The 19,965-nt window shown below is 38.8% G+C and overlaps 1 protein-coding gene across 1 annotated transcript in view; it reads right to left on the reverse strand.

The window, feature by feature from the left end:
- The window catches only part of LOC115216640 (propionyl-CoA carboxylase alpha chain, mitochondrial), a 77,630-nt gene that overhangs the window by 38,058 nt on the left and 19,607 nt on the right, over nt 1-19,965 (reverse strand). Inside the window, exons 5-11 of the mRNA XM_029786126.2 lie at nt 17,848-17,901; nt 13,517-13,685; nt 13,009-13,087; nt 9,268-9,370; nt 5,528-5,622; nt 5,305-5,387; nt 1,359-1,496 (exon numbers count right to left, since the gene is read on the reverse strand). Of these exons, the coding sequence (XP_029641986.1) occupies nt 1,359-1,496; nt 5,305-5,387; nt 5,528-5,622; nt 9,268-9,370; nt 13,009-13,087; nt 13,517-13,685; nt 17,848-17,901 (721 nt within the window). The remainder of the gene's footprint in view (nt 1-1,358; nt 1,497-5,304; nt 5,388-5,527; nt 5,623-9,267; nt 9,371-13,008; nt 13,088-13,516; nt 13,686-17,847; nt 17,902-19,965) is intronic.

Genomic DNA, 19,965 nt, shown 5'->3' on the forward strand with positions numbered 1-19,965 from the left:
GAGCAATGTATGAGTCAGATACATGCTTGTGTGTGTATGGAGGGGAGAAAATCAAGTGTAGTGTTGGCGAATCTCAGGAAGCATGGAAGTTTTGAAGGATGCAGTGCTCCGACAACTAACAACTGATGCCGGCAGTTTGTTCCATGCTTCAGCAACTCTCAGCGTGAAAAAATGTTTCCTGAAGTCATCTGTCTTTGTTTCAATTAATTTTGAAAATAATGAAGAATTTAGTAAAATGACCATGACTGGTGTTTAGAATATGAATTAACATGAAATTTTGATGGGAAGTTCAAATTTAGCTCACTTTAAAACAGAAATTTTGTATAAAGCGAGGGGCATTTTCAGACTGTTTGGTATCAAAAAGGGTTAAATAGCACTGTTAATTATATCACAGTTAAGCGCCAATGTCTCAAGTAGACTAGAATGTTGATAATTAAGTGTTTTGATCATGGATACATGATACTGTCAGTAATATGACATGAACATTGATTCTTTGAGTGGTTACCCCCACCCCCAGCATAGACTAGTTATTAGTGACTTTAGATTTGAGGCCAGAAGGATGCCAAAAAGCTGACCAATTTGGAAAACACTTAATTATCAACATTCTAGTCTACTTGAGACATTGGCGCTTAACTGTGTGATATAGTTAACAGTGTTGTGTCCATGACAGTTCTCAATACTTACAATCCACCTAAAACAATGAGCTGGCAGAATTGTTAGCACACCAGGCAAAATGCTTAGTGGTATTTTGTTCGTCTTTACATTCTGTGTTCAAATTCCACCAAGGTCAGCTTAGCTTTTCATCCTTTCAGGATCAATAAAATAAGTACCAGTTGAGCACTGGGGTCAATGTAATTGACTTACTTCCTCCCCAGAACTTGCTGGCCTTGTACCAAAATTTGAAATCAATGTTACAGGCCACCTAACTGTCAGTAGGTACAATTTGATATAGTTCACCTTACTATGACTAAAGCAAAGACACTTAGCTCTCAATATCACAATCCACCTAGCTGTCTGCAACCAAGATAGTTGATCTCTTTGGTGCCTATCTGGGAGTAGATATCAAACAGTTATGCACTTCGCAATTGTAAGCAGTGACAGCTATGTAGAACTGGTGAATGTTGACTTGCAGTGCTAAGTTCAATTCTTCCAGTGGGAAAAAGTTGCTTATGGTAGAGCATCAACTTACCCAGTTTATAGATTTGTCTCATTTACTTAACGTTTTTGAAACCAGAGATCAGCAAGAGGTCAAAAATGGAGTATTCAGGTTCAGGAGAGAATCTAAGATCAAATATCAAATAATTCTTACTTCTAAATATATAGAGTAAAGAACATGAAAAGTATACAGTGTTTCTTACCTTTAGCTACCCGGATCATTTGGTGGACAATGTCTATACCAGTAATACATTCAGTGATTGGATGCTCCACCTGCAATCTAGTATTCATCTCCAAAAAGTAGAAATTTCTTTGAGAATCAACCAAAAATTCCACTGTACCTGAAACCATATTAAAAATACAATACTACAGCACCAATGAAGAAACTCTACATTATTGCTTTATCTAATAAAAAATAGTAGCCAAATATCCCTCAAATCACACAAGACATTGAATGTTGTACTCAAAAATACATTCATCATCATCATCTTTTAACATCCATCTTCCATGCTGGCATAGACTGGACAACTTGACAGGATCCAACAGGTCAGAGGACTGCATTGTGTCCTGCTGTCTGCTTTTGCATCATTTCTACAGCTTGATGCCCTTCCTAAAGTCAGCCACTTTTACAGAGTATACTAGATGCATTTTTTTTTGTGGCACTAGCATTAATGCCTTCAAGGAGAAAGACAAGATGGTCAAGGCTGGAATGTCTCTGAACACAGGTCTGCTCAATAAGGGCTAACTTGGGGCTTTGCAGTAAATAAATAGTATTATGTTTATAACACTTTATCACAGCAAATATACGACTCTGAAAGATGGTTAATACTGAAGCAATTGTATTCTAACTGAAGTGGGAACAGAACATATTGTCAACCAGGCAAAAGGAGTCAACTAGGGAGTTTCTCCAAGGGTTCTCAACCTTTTTTTTTTTATCTATAGAACCCTTTGATCACTATTTTATTCTGGTGGACCCTAAAAGCCATTTGATGTTCAAAAACTAGTTTTATAGAAACTACTTTCCAAATTCCTTTTTTTTTTTTTCATACATTAACTTGCATAGGTCGAACTATGTAAAATGTTAGAGAAAAAGCCTAACCTTTCCTTGCAATACATACTAACACATCTAAAGCAAAATTTTTTCAGGGATCCTTAAAATACTATTGTGGATCCCCAATTTACTATTTTGTTACATGAATCCCCGCAAAATCTTATATGGACCCCAGCTGAGAACCACTGCTCTAATACAGTCAGTTGACCCTTAGAAATACCAGCTAAATCTTCAGATCACACTACACTGTCATCAAAAAAAAAAAAAAAAAATGGACAAAAAAATGGACAAATGGCGGTGCCCCAGCATGGCCACAGCTCATGAGCTAAAACTAGAATCAATCAATCAATCATATCTGATCATATAGTCTTAGGCATTCAATATCTAGATCAAAGATGAAGTGGTCTCAGAACAGCTTTAACAAAGAGGTCTGTTCAATTACAAATGTTCTGGGGCTGAACTATAATGGAAACAAACAGAATTACTTATTCTGTCAATGAATGGCAGAATACCTGAGAGGTTGATGATCTGATAAGGTGCTAGAATCATCATTATCATCATCATCACTATCATTTTATATCCAGTTTTCCATGCTTGAATGAGTGAAATGGAATTCAACTCATGGTGAATTGAGTTGATAATGGTGGTGGTGGTAAAGATGGTGATGGTGATGATGATACATGACCAAATGGTTACACATTTCTAAAAGAAGGAGAGGTGAGTGAATGAACCGAAGTATATGACTGGTATTATTTTATCTATGGTAGAGAAAAAAAAAAAAAAAGAGACAAAATTTATGTCATCTCTGGTTCTGCGCTGAGTCAATAACCAGTATTCACTGGCTCTGTTTAACAGCTAGAAATAAATATATTATCTAAGCAACAACAACAACACAACATAATTATCGAAGTTTCATAAGAATGCAGTGCTATGGTTATGTTGTTCAACAAGCCTGAGCCCAGACTTGGTCACATCGTTGCTCTGTTTCAACCTAGATCTCACAACTGTTCTCATGGAGAAGGGGAGATAATAGTCACAGTTTTACGCAACAGCAGGTATTTTGATAATACCATATGGTGTGAAAAACTGTTCTGCATAGTTACGGGCTGCCCTTTGGCCAGGCATAGCACCTATTCAGCTACCCTACCAGGGATATGGTGAAGTCATGGAACTGCAGCATGGTAGATTGTGAAGAAACAGAAGAGCTCAACCGAGAGCTTTTTACATTGATGCTGAGCAAAGGAATCCCAAAAGATCAGAGGTCAGGATCATCAAGCTCTAATACCCTTTTGTTACCCTATTTCTATTGAGATGCTCTGTGTTTCTTTCAATTATTTTAAATATAACAAAGAATTTAGTAAAATAACTTAGTTATAGGCGCAGGAGTGGCTGTGTGGTAAGTAGCTTGTTTACCAACCACATGGTTCCGGGTTCAGTCCGACTGCGTGGCATCTTGGGCAAGTGTCTTCTACTATAGCCTCGGGCCGACCAAAGCCTTGTGAGTGGATTTGGTAGATGGAAACTGAAAGAAGCCCGTCGTATATATGTATGTGTATGTGTGTTTGTGTGTGTGTTTTGTCCCCCTAGCATTGCTTGACAACTGATGCTGGTGTGTTTATGTCCCCGTCACTTAGCGGTTCGGCAAAAGAGACCGATAGAATAAGTACTGGGCTTACAAAGAATAAGTCCCGGGGTCGAGTTGCTCGATTAAAGGCGGTGCTCCAGCATGGCCGCAGTCAAATGACTGAAACAAGTAAAGGAGTAAAGGAGAAAGGAGTATCATTCAGCTAGTATTAGGAACATAAATTGTGACTAAGGTTTGGTGGAAGATTTTAATTCAAAACTTATGAAAACAAGACATTTGTACTCAGAGCCAGAGACGGTTTCAGCCGGGTTGATAATGAAAGGGTTAAGGGAGTAATTGCAATGCATTCATATTGGAGACATCCATGGTTGTGTAATCAGCTAATGAAAGATCTACTGACTCAAGCTCTCAATTCAAATTCAAAATAGCAACAGTTGGATAGCAACAGAGAGTCATGGGAATTTGTGAGAGGCCTTGAAAAAGAAACTACTCAATAGTTGGATATATTTATAATTAAAGAGAGAGAGAGATGGACAGAGACAGAAAGAAAGAACGAGACAACCATAGAAAAACAGTAGGAGAGATAAATAGAAAGACAGTCATACTGAGGGATAGAAAAAAATACTGATAGAGATATCAATTAGCAATCAGAGATGGGGTGGAGAGAGAGAGAGAGAGAAAGAGGAGATTAATATAAAATTATACTTAGGTATAGAGATAGGGATGTTTATAAAGCAAGAAAAGGAGGTTGGGAGATTAACAGATAAGCAATCACAAATAAGTAAAGAAATGAAGATATTAATGGACAGGGTATTTTTGGAAGATAGATAGATATCGGTCACTTTTTTTCTCTGTTTTTCCCTGAAAGCATGGATTAGCCATACATATTATTAAAAGCTTTGTTTAATTGCCAGATGCTTTATATGTCATGAATCTTTACTAGTTTTTATCAGAACCAATCCATTATTTTCTAATTGAGGGAATGATAATAAAGTCCTCACTTTTAGCTCAGCAACTTTCAGAAAAGCACAAATGTAAACACACAGATACGCAAGCATACACACACACGTCTAGTTTCCTTCAACCAAATTCAATTGCAAGGCATTAGTTGGCCCAGGGGTATAGGAGGAGACATTTGCCCAAGGTGCCATGCAGTGGAATTGAATCCACAACCACATGGTTGTGCAGCAAACTTCTTAACCATACAGCCATGCCAGCACCTATATAATACACACACACACACATCCCAGAACATTTAATTGATTGCACAGTTTAACACCACTTCTTGATTCTGGATGTTAATACAATTCATTGACTGATAAAGCATTCAAATCATGTCCTCAGACCAAATCTTGATGCTTGTTACCACAATAACTCACGAATCAGTGTTTCTTCTTCCCTTTTCTCCTAACATGTCTTGGAAATCCTATAAAAAAAATAAGTGGTCCTTCCTAATTTGACTAAAGCATAAAAAAAAAAAAGTAAAACAAAAGCTGGAATTGAAATGAATTACCTGCTGAAGAATAATTTACAGCTTTGGCTAATCTCACTGCTTGCTCTCCCATAGCTTTACGTACAGCTGGATCAATAAAAGTACTGGCCAGAAACAAAAGAAAGAGTTTAAGATCAGCAGACGTTGGTAAAGAGAGAAGTGTTGCTGGGGTAGGACTACAAGTAAACTAGCAAAAGCAATAGATACGTAGAGGGGAGGGAAGCAATATAGTGTTTAGACATACCTGGGTGCTTCTTCTATCACCTTCTGGTTCCTTCTCTGGATTGAACATTCTCGTTCATTTAAATAGACTGCATTTCCATGTTGGTCACAGAGTACCTACAGTAGAAAGGTGGGTAAGAAATTAGGATGTAGGAGTGGCTGTGTGGTAAGTAGCTTGCTTACCAACCACATGGTTCCGAGTTCAGTCCCACTGCGTGGCACCTTGGGCAAGTGTCTTCTACTATAGACTCAAGCCGACCAAAGCCTTGTGAGTGGATTTGGAAGACGGAAACTGAAAGAAGCCTGTTGTATGTATGTATATGTATATATGTGTGTGTGTGTCTGTGACAACCGATGCTGGTGTTTACATCCCCGTAACTTAGCGGTTAGGCAAAAGAGACCAATAGAATAAGTACTAGGCTTGCAATAAGTACTAGGCGACTAAAGGTGGTGCTCCAGCATGGCCAGTCAAATGACTGAAACACGTAAAAGAGTAAAAGAAAGAGAGAGAGAAGGTAGATGGACTGTAATACTGAATGTGTAGCACATTGCTGTACTCGAGAAGACCCACCCACCACAACAGAAGTGAGATTCTAAAGCCAAGGCGCCACATAAAAAGCATTGGTGTGGGTGCTGGTGCCATGTAAAAAAACACTGGTGTTGACGTCACATAAAAAGCACTGGTGATGGTGCCACGTAAAAGCACCCAATACACCCTGTGAAGTAGTTGGCATTAGGAAGGGCATCTAACTGTAGAAACCAAGCCAAAACAAATTATGGAACCTGGTGTGGACCTTGGCCTAGCCAGTTCCTATCAAACCAGCCAACCCATGCCAGCATGGAAAACAGACATTAAATGTTGAGGACGATGAGGATGATGACTTAAGTGTTCCTGTGTTAGGCGACACAAGGCAGTCAAAGTATTCCAGCATGATCAGTCAGCAGTAACCCCAACTGCTGCAATGCTTTTGCACTCTGTTTTTGTAGCTTGAGATTATTTTTTCAGGAACCTGACTGTCAACCACTTGCAATTGGGGAAGAGAGACTATCGTGGAGCTGTCCCTTTTCACTGCTAACTGAACTCCACCTTCAGTCACAGACACTTGGCTATTGGTCTTCTTAAGACTCCTCAGTGCTGGCTATTGTTGCAGTTTTTCCCACCTGCCTAGATGTGCAGTGTCAACACCACCCCCTTACGTTTTTTAGTCTGCTGAGACAGTGTACCAATATGTGGCACTTGGAACTATCATCATCGTTTAACGTCCGCTCTCCATGCTAGCATGGGTTCGACGGTTTGACCGGGGATCTGGGAAGCCAAGAAGCTGCACCAGGCTCCAGTCTGATCTGGCAGTGTTTCTACAGCTGGATGCCCTTCCTAACACCAACCACTCCGTGAGTGTAGTGGGTGCTTTTTACGTACCACCAGCACAGGTGCCAGGCGAGGCTGGCAACGGCCACGATCAGATTGGTGCTTTTTATGTGCCACCGGCATGGAAGCCAGGGGTGCATGAAAGCTAACATGCCTGCCCACCCACTTAGGTAGGGAGCAGCATGCTAGACACTAAAGGTACTATCTCTACCTAGTTCGATACAAGAGTAAAACAGAAACTTAGCAAAGAAGTTTAAATGAGAATGAGACAGGCTGATAGATATATAGATAACAAGTATCTAATCAATATAATGTTTCAGTGTAGGAGACAAGAGAAGCAAAAGAGAGACGACTTAATGGGGAAGAGAGAGAGAGAGAGAGAGAGAAGTAAATAGGAACATAGAGAGTAATGTTATGAAGTGTGACTGAAAAGGATTTAAAGTGAAAGAGTATGACTGAGTAATCAAATGAGTGAATGGCATACAAAAAAAATAAAATAAACATCTCAACCATTTTGAACTAGTCTGTTACAATGTGAAAAAGATTCAGACAATCTTTATATATAAAAGAAAGGTTGTGTGTCTGTCTACTCCGATTTAGATTCCTAACTACTCCCACATTTTGCGGTGCAGTTTAACCAAAACCGGGTATCTTATAGTCGTGATTCATATCAAGCCCTTCTGGGTATTAGCGCGCGTCTACAATGAGTCTACGATTTAAAAATAATTTACCATCATTTTTTCCATTTTAATGCATATTTTTTTAATATAAGGGAAGTAACTCTCTAAAAATGTCTACGATGAGTCAACGATTTAAAAAAAAATTTACCATAATTTTTTTTCCATTGTTAATGCATTTTTTGGCTATAACTCTCTAAAAATGCTTTATAGTTATTTCCCTTACAAACCCGAGCAACGCCGGGCGATACTGCTAGTACTGTGAGCTCACAAGGAAGTTTACGTGCTTAGAGGGTTGTGACTTTTGTTAGAAATAGATAACCCTAGAGCAACGCTGACATTTTAAGATATCTTTTTAAAACAAATTTTCATCAAAATAAGAATGAGTCAGACCTTATGTTATCAGAGAGCAGAAACATAAGAGGTCATATGTCAAGGTCCTGTATGATTTCATTATATTGGATCTTAGTACATCAGTCATGTTTCTGCTCACTGCCTTCTTCAATAATTTCCATGAAAATTGAAAACAGGGGTACTACTCTACACATATTAGGTGGAATATTACCACCATCGTCAACCTTTTTTTTTTAATGCTTGCATGGGTTGAAGGGAGTATACGGAGGCAGATTTTCTATGGTCAGGTACCCTTCCTGTTGCCAACCCTCACCTGTTACTAAGGCAAAGTAAATTCCCTCATGCCCTGACATGGTTTTGCAGAATATTGGAAATTGAACAACACTGCTTGTATGACAGTGACACTCATTTAAAACTATCATGTGATGTCAAAAACAAGGAGTCACAAACACACTGACATTTTATGATTTCACTTAAACAGAGCAGATAGCAAGTAGGATATTAATACAAACAAGAGAGACATTTCAAACAGAGTCCAATGAAGGTCCTTGTCCAAAACATCAAACTTACATTAGTAAATTAGTTTGCTATAAGGTAGTGGAGAACTTTGAGGTTTTGAACAACAACCTTCATTGGATTAAGGGCCCTGTTTCAGAAGTCTTGCTTGCTTGTATTAATATCCCACTTGATATCTGAAAAGAGCCTCTCAAGCCAAAGAGGAAGCCTCTGTAGGGTCATTCAAACAGTAAGAAATAGCAGATCATTTCCATCAAATCACACTTTACAATTTTGAAAAAAAAGATGGGGAGAAAGATGGACATATCTTTTAAATTGTTGGGTTTGGAGAAAGTGACAATGACCATGGGTTTCCCAGGTCCTCAAAACCAGTGATACTAATGCTTTTAATGTTCCTCTTGAACCGAATTGAGACAACACCAGCAGAAAAGATATGAGCAGAGAAGGAAATCCTAAGGGTTGACATTCTGGGAAGAACGGATTAAGTGTAGTGGTAGCAGAATTGGACACATCTTGTCCTAGATATACAAAAAGATGGGTTGATTATGGCTGGAGAACCCTTGATCTGCTCAAAGCCGACTTGGACTAAACAACAGCAATAGCAACAAACACTCTTACATCAATAGTAAATCTTATACTGTTCTATAATTTTCTTCAAAGTGAATCAGAAGGAATTACTCATTAGTGAAAACACCTGATTTCAAACCAATTTTTTCAATTGTCTAAATAAACATTTCAATAAATAAATAAAGGTTTTGAAGGGCTAAGAAACACATCAACGATATAGAAGAATGCGGTGCTAAGGAACAAAACCTCAAAATGTATAAAAAGATTACATTATCTTACCTGAATCTCAATGTGGCGTGGATTGTCGATAAATTTTTCTATGAGCATTCGGTCATCACCAAAACTGGCAGCAGCTTCTTGCGTAGACAAACGGAATGCATCTCTATAATGAACCAAGTGGGAAACATCAGGTATTCAACATTGTTGTCACAGAACATCTGCAATCTGTTTTAAATCAGGCAGGAGCAACATTTTTTTTAGCAGGAAGCTTTAAGAATTTATCACTACCATCATCATTGTTACTTCTAAATCCATTTTTTCCTATAATGTCATGGGCTGGAGGAAACTTCTGGAGGCTGTATTTTACAGAAAGATGTGCTTCCTCACATTATCCCATATTTCTTTTTCAACTGAATCCCAAGTCTTCACATGTCAAACCATTAAACAGCTGGATTTTTGCTCATTAGGGGACATAAACAGCATCACCACAGATGCCAATGTGAAAACACATGGACATGCACACACCTTCACACTTCCATACAGTCTCCCAAATTTCCCTCACAAGGCATTAGTCCATCTAAGGCTAGAATACATAGAAAACACTTGTTTAAAATGCTTTGCAATGGGATTGAACCAGAAACCGCAAAGTTGTGAAAAGAACTTAACACAACTATACCTGCACCTTTATCACCATCATAAATCTGTCCACACCACTAAAAACAATTTAACAAACTCCATTTATAGCACAGAGTACACAATATATTATACTTAGTAAATCATAAAAGACCTAATGATTACATCACAAAAAGTGTCTGTAAAAAGTTATTAAACAACTTATAATTACGACTTTATAAGTGCTAAATAATACATCTTAAGGGCCACATACAGCCTGATTGCAACAAATTACCCATACCTTTTATATTTTTAAAGATTTGTGGTTTAACCCAAGGTCAATCCCCATTGAACAACCAGCATTCCAACCCATGGCCTTTCTGTATTCTTAAGGTATCAAAAACATCATGTAATTATGCCCTTTCCTTATTTAAGCCAGTTAGCAGTGATTGAAGGATATTTGGTGGCTACCTCTAGCAGGTTGAGCCACCATACAGGGGCTCATCCTTCATTGGTTTAATCAGTGAGTCATCATTGACTAAAATGGCATCAATATTATTATTATTATTATTATTAATAATAATAAAGGCAACAAGCTGGCAAAATGCTTACCAGCATTTCGTCCGTCTTTACATTGAGTTCAAATGTCACTGGGGTTGACTTTGCCTTTCATCGTTTTGGGGTCAATAAAATTACTTCCAGTTGAGCACTGTGATTGGTGTGATCAGCTTTCCCCTTCCCCCAATACTGCTGGCCTTGAGCCAAAATTTGAAACAATAATAATCATTACTATTAATAATAAAGGCAGTGAGTTGGCAGAATGGTTACCAGACCAGACAAAATGCTTAGCAGCATTTTTCCTGACTTTATGTTCTGAGTTCAAATGCAGCTGAGGTCAACTTTGCCTTTCATCCCTTCAGAGTCAATGAAATAAGAACCAGTTGAACGCAAGGGATCCTTCAAATTTCTGGCCTTGTGCCAAAATTTGAAACCATTATTATCGTTAAACACCATTTGAACGTGATCGTTATCTGCGTCGCCTTACTAGCACTTGTGGTGGTGGCACATGAAAAAAAACATTCGAGCGAGGTCGTTGCCAGTGCCACTGGACCGGCTCCTGTGCAGGTGGCACATAAAAAGCACCAGTACCACCTATCTGGCCCTCGTGCCAGTGGCACATAAAAGCACCCACTACACTCTTGGAGTGGTTGGTGTTAGGAAAGGCATCCAGCTGTAGAAATTCTGTTAGATCAGATTGCAGTCTGGTTCGCCAGACCTCAGTCAAATCATCCAACCCATGCTAGCATGGAAAGCGGACGTTAAACGATGATGACGATGAGGTGGATTAGCAGAATTCTTAGTCCATTAGACAAAATGCCTTGAAGTGTTTTGTTTTCTTTACAATCCAAGTTTAAATCTTGCTACAGTTAACTTTGAATTTCCCCCCTTATAGATTGAGATATTAAAATTTTCAGTCAAGTACTATAGTGGATGGTATTTACTAAACTCCTGTTACATATTCTGAGGCCTTGTGCGTATATTAGAAACATTATTGCTACTATTGTTAACAGAATCATTACATCAGACAAAAGGCCTTGCAGTATTTCTCTGGTTCTCTTCATTCTGTGTTCAAATCCTACCAAGATCAATTATGCCCTTCATCTCTCCAGGGTCTACAAAATAAAATACCAATCAAGTACTGGGATTCCACTATATTAACACTGGCAAAATCATTACATCCGACAAAATACGTCACAGTATTTATTCTGGTTCTTTATGATCTGAGTTCAAATCTTGCCTTTCATCTCTTTGGTGTAATAAAATAAAGTACCTGTCAAGTACTGAGACCAATGTAATCAATTAGCCTCCACCATTTCTGGTTTTGTGTCTATGTTAGAAACGTTTATTATTCTTTCAGAATCATTAACATAGCATTTCATCTGTCTTTATGTTCTGTGTTTAAATTCCACAAAGGTCAACTTTGTCTTTCATCCTTTTGGGGTTGATAAAATAAGTGCCAGCTAAGCACTGGGGTCAATGTAATCAACTCAGCCCCTACCCTGAAATTGTTGGCCTGTATTATTATTATGATGAAGATGAAGCTGCTGCTGCTGCTGCTGATGATGATGATGGTGATGCTGCTGTTGCTGATGGTAAGCTAGCAGAATTGTTAGCATGTCAGACAAAATGCTTACTGACATTTCGTCTTTCTTTACAATCTAAACTTAGATTATGTCAAGGTTGATTTTGCCCTTCATCCTTTCACATTGATAATATAAGTGTCAGTCACTTGATTACTAGGGATGCTGTACTCAACTAGCCCCTCCTCAAAACTTCATGCCTTGTGTCTATATTAGAAAGGATAATTATTATTATTTTCATTATTACTATTATCATTACTACTACTATTACTACTACTACTATCATTGTTGTTGTTCCAGCTCTTTATGTTCAAAGTCAGTGATGAGATTTAAAAAGGCATGAAGAAATCTCTAACCATCTTAATTATAATAATAAAAATAACAATAATCATGGCTTCTAATTCAGGCTTTAAGCTAGAAATTTTAAGAGGAGGAGATAAGTGGATACCATCAACCCTAGTACAAAGACTGGTACTTTATTTTATTACCCCCCAAACACCTACACACCCACACACACACACACACACACATAGAGGATGAACGGCAAAGTTGACCTCAGCAGGATTTGAACTCAGAATATAAAGAGTCTTAAGAAATGCCACTAAACATTTTGTCTGGCATCCTAACAGTTCTGCCATCCCAATTCTTTCTAATTTTGGCACAAAGCCAGCAATTTTGAGTGAAGTGGGTAAGTCAATTGAGGGGGATACTCAATTACATCGACCCCCCCCCAGCACTCATCTGGTACTCATTTTATCAACCCTGAAAGGATGAAAGGCAAAGTCAATAATAATAAAGGTTTCAAATATTGGTACAAGGCCAGCAATTTTAAGGGGAGGACGTTAGTCGATTACATTGATGCCAGCGTTCTAATGGTTCTCATTTTATTGACTATAAAAGGATGAAAGGCAGAACACCAGGATTTGAACTCAGAATTTAAAGAGTTAGAATAAAATCTAAGCTGTAATGATTCTGCCACTCACCAGGAAAAAACAGCCAGAGCTAAAACATCGATATTGAAATTTGAAATCTTAGATCAAACTGTTACCTTGCTTCTTTATCACTTCTGGCAATTCTCATCCCTTTTCCACCACCTCCAGCTGAGGCCTTGATCATAACAGGATAACCTATTATAGACAGTGAAAACGGTTGTTATTTAAGGATGAACTCTGACATGGTTTGTAATATTAGAGGAAATGGCTAAAAGGTGAAGGCATTTGACTGCTGTACATATGGCCAGGAGTTCTTTACAAAACTTTACAAAAGACAAATAAATGTGTAAAGTAACAACAGTTAAGGGGAGAAACAGGGAAGGACAGTTTCAGATACACATACCAGCATGCATAGATATGGCAGACATGTAAACCCAACAGGTAGGTTTACAGGTAGTCAGAGAGAAAGACCAATGCATAAAATAGAAAACTAGACAGATTGGGTAGAGAAATAGCATGACAAATAGTCATACAGATATAAAGGTAGGAACATAGGCAGACTGATAAATATAGGTAGAAAGATGGAAAGAAAAAAGAGACTTTAATAGAGAGAGAGAAACATACCAATTTCATTAGCAAGTTGCACACAATGCTCAACGTCTTGGACTTCACCATCAAACCCAGGAATGAGGTTTACCTGAGCATCACCTGCAATGCGTTTACTCTCAATTTTATCACCCATAGACTGGATAGAGGCACTGTTTGGACCAATGAAGGCAACACCCATTTCATCCTAAAAGGAAACCACAGAATGGTTTATAAATATTAACTCATATCAGGGGTAGATGTGTGGTTAAGAAGTTTGCTTCCCAACCAAATGCTTTTGCTCAGTCCCACTGAGCAGACCTTGGGCAAGAGTCCTCCACTATTGCCCGGAGCCAACCAAAGCCTTGCGAGTGGTTTCACTAAACAGAAACTGATAGAAACCCATTGTGTGTGTGTGTGTGTGACTGCGTGTGTACCGTTGGCGATTTTTTTTTCCTCCGTCTTCCCTTCTTTGGATCTTTCCTTTTCCTATGTTTCTAACGAAGAGCTCCGCTCAAAATGTTAAACCCTCCTTCTTTCCTGAACGTCCAATAATACTATACTTGTTCCACGTCCTCGCGTTGTTGTGTTTTCATGTTTGGATTAACTATATATATATATATGGCCGTCTGCTAGCTCAGTCTGGCACCTGTGCGGGTGGCACGTAAAAAGCACCCACTACACTCACGGAGTGGTTGGCGTTAGGAAGGGCATCCAGCCGTAGAAACACTGCCAGATCAGACTGGGCCTGAAGCAGCCTTCTGGCTTCACAGACCCCAGTTGAACCGTCCAACCCATGCTAGCATGGAAAGCGGACATTAAATGATGATGATATAGTTAATCCAAACATGAAAACACAACAACGCGAGGATGTGGAAGGAACAAGTATAGTGTTATTGGACGCTCAGGAAAGGAAAGAAAGAAGGAAGGAGGATTTAACATTTCCAGCGGAGCTCTTTGTCAAAAACATAGGAAAAGGAAAGATCCAAGGAAGACGGAGGTAAAAAAAAAAAATCACCAACAATACACACGCGGTCACACACACATATATATATATAGTTGTTGGATAGGTGTTGGCTACTCATGAGTTGACAGGTTCTATTTTACATCCTGCAGGGTGTCCAATCACCCTCATCACCAAGCAAGCTTAGAGGGGTTGCCAGTTTAGTCGCCAATGACCCAAATATGCATGGGTTGGACGATTTTGACTGAGGGCTGGCGAACCAGATGGTTGCACCAGGCTCCAATCTTGATTTGGCAGTGTTTCTACAGCTGGATGTCCTTCCTAACGCCAACCACTCCAAGAGTGTAGTGGGTGCTTTTTACGTGCCACCGGCACAGATCACATGAAAATGGTATAGGAGACTTTGTTTCAACCAACATTAATAGGCATAGGGGTGCAAGGCTAAGGTGAAAAGAAGCTGCAAATATACTGCCTGCACTGACCCATAACTCCCATACCTGCAACATCTGTGGGCTTCTTTGCAAATCATTGGCAGGACTCAAATGTCACATTTGACAAAAGCATAATGACTGACAAAGTGTAGGTTTTTGGATCCTCATACATCAAAACCGACGGGAGATTCCATCACATATATGTGAATGGGTGTCCATATCACACATGCAGTGTGATATGGACTCTGCAAAACAAGTCAAACCATGATGAAATATTACATTACCTTGCTTGAAAACAGGTGAGGGTCGGTGAACGGAAGGGTATCTGACCACAGAAAAAATCTACCTAAATAAATGCCATCTAACCCATGTATGCATGGAAAAGTCGGTATTAAAATGAAGATAAGGATGGTGCTTAAATACTGCAAGAGATGCATCAAATTACTCAGATCTAATAGAGTGAATGACAAATTTAATTCCAAGTTGATATATTTCATGTTGTGGAGGCACAATGGCTTAGTGGTTAGAGAAGCGGACTCACAGTTGAGGGATAACAGGTTCGAATCCCAGACCAGGCGATATGTGTGTTTATGAACGAAAAACCTAAGCTCCGCGTGGCTCCGGCAGAAGGTAATGGCGAACTTCTGCTCACTCTTTCGCCACAACTTTCACTCTTTCCTCCTGCATCTTGCAGCTCACATATGACGAACCGGCGTCCCATCCAGGTGGGGAACCTATACGCCAAGGAAACAAGGAAACCGGCCCTTATGAGCCAGGTGTGGTTCGAGAAGGAACAAACATATTTCATGTTGCTTTAGTCCACTCAGTGTGCAAAAATGAGTAGTACATGTATTTCAAAGGGCCGACCTTGTCACATTCTATGTAACATTCGGAAAGAAAAAAAAGGAAAGATTAACCTTTCTACAGCCACCATGTTTTACCAAAACACACATCCTAGAAACTAACATAATGCTTTCTTAAACATATATATGGCTCTCTGTTAGATACGATGACAAGTGTTTCGGTTGATCTGATCAACAGAACAGCCTGATCCTGAAATTAACATGCAAGTGTCTGAGCAATCTACAGACATGTGTACCCTTAACATAGTTCTCAGGGAGATTCAGAAAGACACAGAATCTGACATGGATGACCCTTTGAAATACATGTACTACTCATTTTTGCCAGCTGAGTGGACAGAAGTAACACGAAATAAAGTGGCTTGCTCAAGGACACAATGAGCTGTCGGGAATTGAATTCACAATCATGGGACAAATACCCTAACCACTTGGCCACACGACTTCACAAATACACATATATGTGTATGTGCGTGTGTGTGTGTGTGTGTGTCATCAACATCATCATTGTTTTAACATCTACTTTTACCATAATTGCATGAGACAGAATTCATTGAGGCAGATGTTTTACAGATAGATTCCCTTGCTGTTGCCAACCCTTGCTTAATTCCCAGAAAACCAATACAACCTCCATGATCAGACATGTTTATATATCATCATCATCATCGTTTAATGTCTGCTTTCCATGCTAGCATGGGTTGGACGATTTGACTGAGGACTGGCGAACCAGATGGTTGCACCAGGCCCCAATCTGATCTGGCAGAGTTTCTACAGCTGGATGCCCTTCTTAATGCCAACCACTCCGAGAGCGTAGTGGGTGCTTTTACGTGCCACTGGTACGAGGGCCAGTCAGGCGGTACTGGCAAATATATATATGTATGAGTGTAAATGTGTCCTTTGTCTTAACAGCAGGTAATGGTCGTAAACAAGTGTCACCGTCATACGTGTGGTGTTGTAGGTTTCTGATCTTCCATGTAAATATGTCTTACTTTGGGAAAATATTACTTCACTTAGTAATAGGTGTGGGTTGGCAATCAGAAGGGAATCTAGCCATACAGACTTTGCACAACCCATGAAAGCATGGTGAAATGGACTTGTGTGTCTGTGTATACATATATAATTAATAGCTACAAAAGTAGTATTAATACCGAAAGATAATCTGGATCTCCAACATAATGTAGAGTTTGTGTTAGGCTACAAAATACTGTCATTCATCTTGAAAGGATCTCCCATAAGGACTAGTAGTGCGTAAAAGCATTCATAATTAGACAGACAGACACACACATATATCTGATATACATAATTGGGAGAGAAAACAATCTATGTGATGCATGAAAAAATTAGGTATATATTTAATAAATAATGTGTATGTACACACAACTGTAATTTTCAAACAATCATAACCAAATTAACGATATTACACACACATGCTTCATCGTCATCATCAATGTTTAACGTCCGCTTTCCATGCTAGCATGGGTTGGACGGTTCGACTGGAGTCTGGGAAGCCAGGAGGCTGCACCAGGCCCAGTCTGATCTGGCAGTGTTTCTACAACTGGATGCCCTTCCTAACACCTAACACCAACCACTCTGTGAGTGCATACATATATAAAATTGTATGTCTATTAATAAAACAGAATTAACCACATCCACATAAAAACTCTGCAAGGAATGCAAAGTTAAATTATTTATTCAATTAACACACACATATCATCATCAGTTAATGTCCATCATCAATTATGGCATAGGTTGAACAGTTTTATATGTGCTGCTAAACCAGAAGACTGCACCAAACTCCAGTCTGTTTTGACATGGGTTTTTAAAGCTGGAGGCCCTTCCTAACAGTAAACCACTTTACAGAGGGGAAAGTGCTTTTTACATGACACCAGCACTGGTAAGATCACCAAGTAACTTGCAAGACAAAGATCCCCCAATTGAGAGGGGAACTGGTATTGAGGGAGGCGGCTTTGTGCTAGGAGATGAGAGGTTAGCTTCAGTATGACAGAGGGACCGAAACAGGTGTCTTGCTGTAGAGGAGATACATGGTTACTGCAATCAGAGGGAGAGAGCAAGCAAGAGAGAGAGAGAGAGAGAGAGAGAGAGCAATTATAGTCATACCAATTTAGCTGCAAAAACTGTATTTTCTGATAGAAAGCCATAACCAGGATGGACCTGAAATAAAATAAACAAATACGAAAATTAATCAACAATAACTAATTACAATCTTTAAACATTAACATAATTATTAAATGCATGTCAACAGAAACCAATGAAGCAGTGAGTTGGCAGAATCGTTAGCATGTTGGACAAAATGCTTAATGGCATTTTGCTCGTCTCTATGTTCTGAGTTCAAATTCTGCTGAGGTCCACTTTGCCTTTCATCCTTTCAGAGAGAAGACAAACAAGGACAGACAAACGGATTAAGTCAATTATATCGACCCCAGTGCGTAACTGGTACTTAATTAATCGACCCCGAAAGGATGAAAGGCAAAGTCGACCTCGGCAGAATTTGAACTCAGAAGGTAACGGCTGACGAAATACCGCTAAGCATTTCGCCCGGCGTGCTAACGTCTCTGCCAGCTTGCCGCCTTGGGTTGATACAATACCAGTTGAACAGTGGAGTCGATGTAATCAACTTATCCCCTCCCTTGGACTTGCTGGCCCTGTGCCAAAATTTGAAACCAATATCATTATCATCATCAACATCATTAAGTGTAGTGGATTGGTAGAATCATTACAGCATTGGCAATATTTTTTTCAGCTCTTTACTTCCTGACTTCAGATCTTACCAGGGTCAACTTTGCCTTTAAGGTTGTGGACTAGAATTGTTAGCTTTGGACAAAATAGTTAACTACATTTCTCTTTTAGTTCTTTACATTCCAAGTTCAAATACTGTCATGGTTAACTTTGCTTTTCATCCTTTCAGGGCTAATGGTATCAACTAAACCCCTCTCACTAGAATTTCTGGCTTTGTGCCAAAATCCGCAATGACAAAGGTATTGTTTGCAGTCTTCTTTGTCCGTGGACAAGATAAGCCAGAGATGGATAGGGATAAGAAAAAGAGAGAGAGAGATAGGGATAAGAAAAAGAGAGAGAGAGATAAGGATAAGAAAAAGAGAGAGAGAGATAAGGATAAGAAAAAGAGAGAGAGAGATAAGGATAAGAAAATGAGAGAGAGAGATAAGGATAAGAAAATGAGAGAGAGAGATAAGGATAAGAAAATGAGAGAGAGAGATAAGGATAAGAAAATGAGAGAGAGAGATAAGGATAAGAAAATGAGAGAGAGATAGGGATAAGAAAATGAGAGAGAGATAGGGATAAGAAAATGAGAGAGAGATAGGGATAAGAAAATGAGAGAGAGATAGGGATAAGAAAATGAGATAGATAGGTATAAGAAAATGAGAGAGATAGGTATAAGAAAATGAGAGAGATAGGTGTAAGAAAATGAGAGAGATAGGTGTAAGAAAATGAGAGAGATAGGTGTAAGAAAATGAGAGAGATAGGTGTAAGAAAATGAGAGAGATAGGTGTAAGAAAAAGAGAGAGATAGGTATAAGAAAAAGAGAGAGATAGGTATAAGAAAAAGAGAGTGATAGGTATAAGAAAATGAGAGAGATAGGTATAAGAAAATGAGAGAGATAGGTGTAAGAAAATGAGAGAGATAGGTGTAAGAAAATGAGAGAGATAGGTGTAAGAAAATGAGAGAGATAGGTGTAAGAAAAAGAGAGAGATAGGTATAAGAAAATGAGAGAGATAGGTATAAGAAAATGAGAGAGATAGGTATAAGAAAATGAGAGAGATAGGTATAAGAAAAAGAGAGTGATAGGTGTAAGAAAATGAGAGAGATAGGTGTAAGAAAATGAGAGAGATAGGGATAAGAAAATGAGAGAGATAGGTATAAGAAAAAGAGAGTGATAGGTATAAGAAAATGAGAGAGATAGGTATAAGAAAATGAGAGAGATAGGTATAAGAAAATGAGAGAGATAGGTATAAGAAAATGAGAGAGATAGGTATAAAAAATGAGAGAGATAGGTATAAGAAAATGAGAGAGATAGGTATAAAAAATGAGAGAGATAGGTATAAGAAAATGAGAGAGATAGGTATAAGAAAATGAGAGAGATAGGTATAAGAAAACGAGAGAGATAGGTGTAAGAAAATGAGAGAGATAGGTGTAAGAAAATGAGAGAGATAGGTGTAAGAAAATGAGAGAGATAGGTGTAAGAAAATGAGAGAGATA

Source organism: Octopus sinensis, linkage group LG10 (assembly GCF_006345805.1).
Source record: "Octopus sinensis linkage group LG10, ASM634580v1, whole genome shotgun sequence".
NCBI lineage: Eukaryota > Metazoa > Mollusca > Cephalopoda > Octopoda > Octopodidae > Octopus > Octopus sinensis.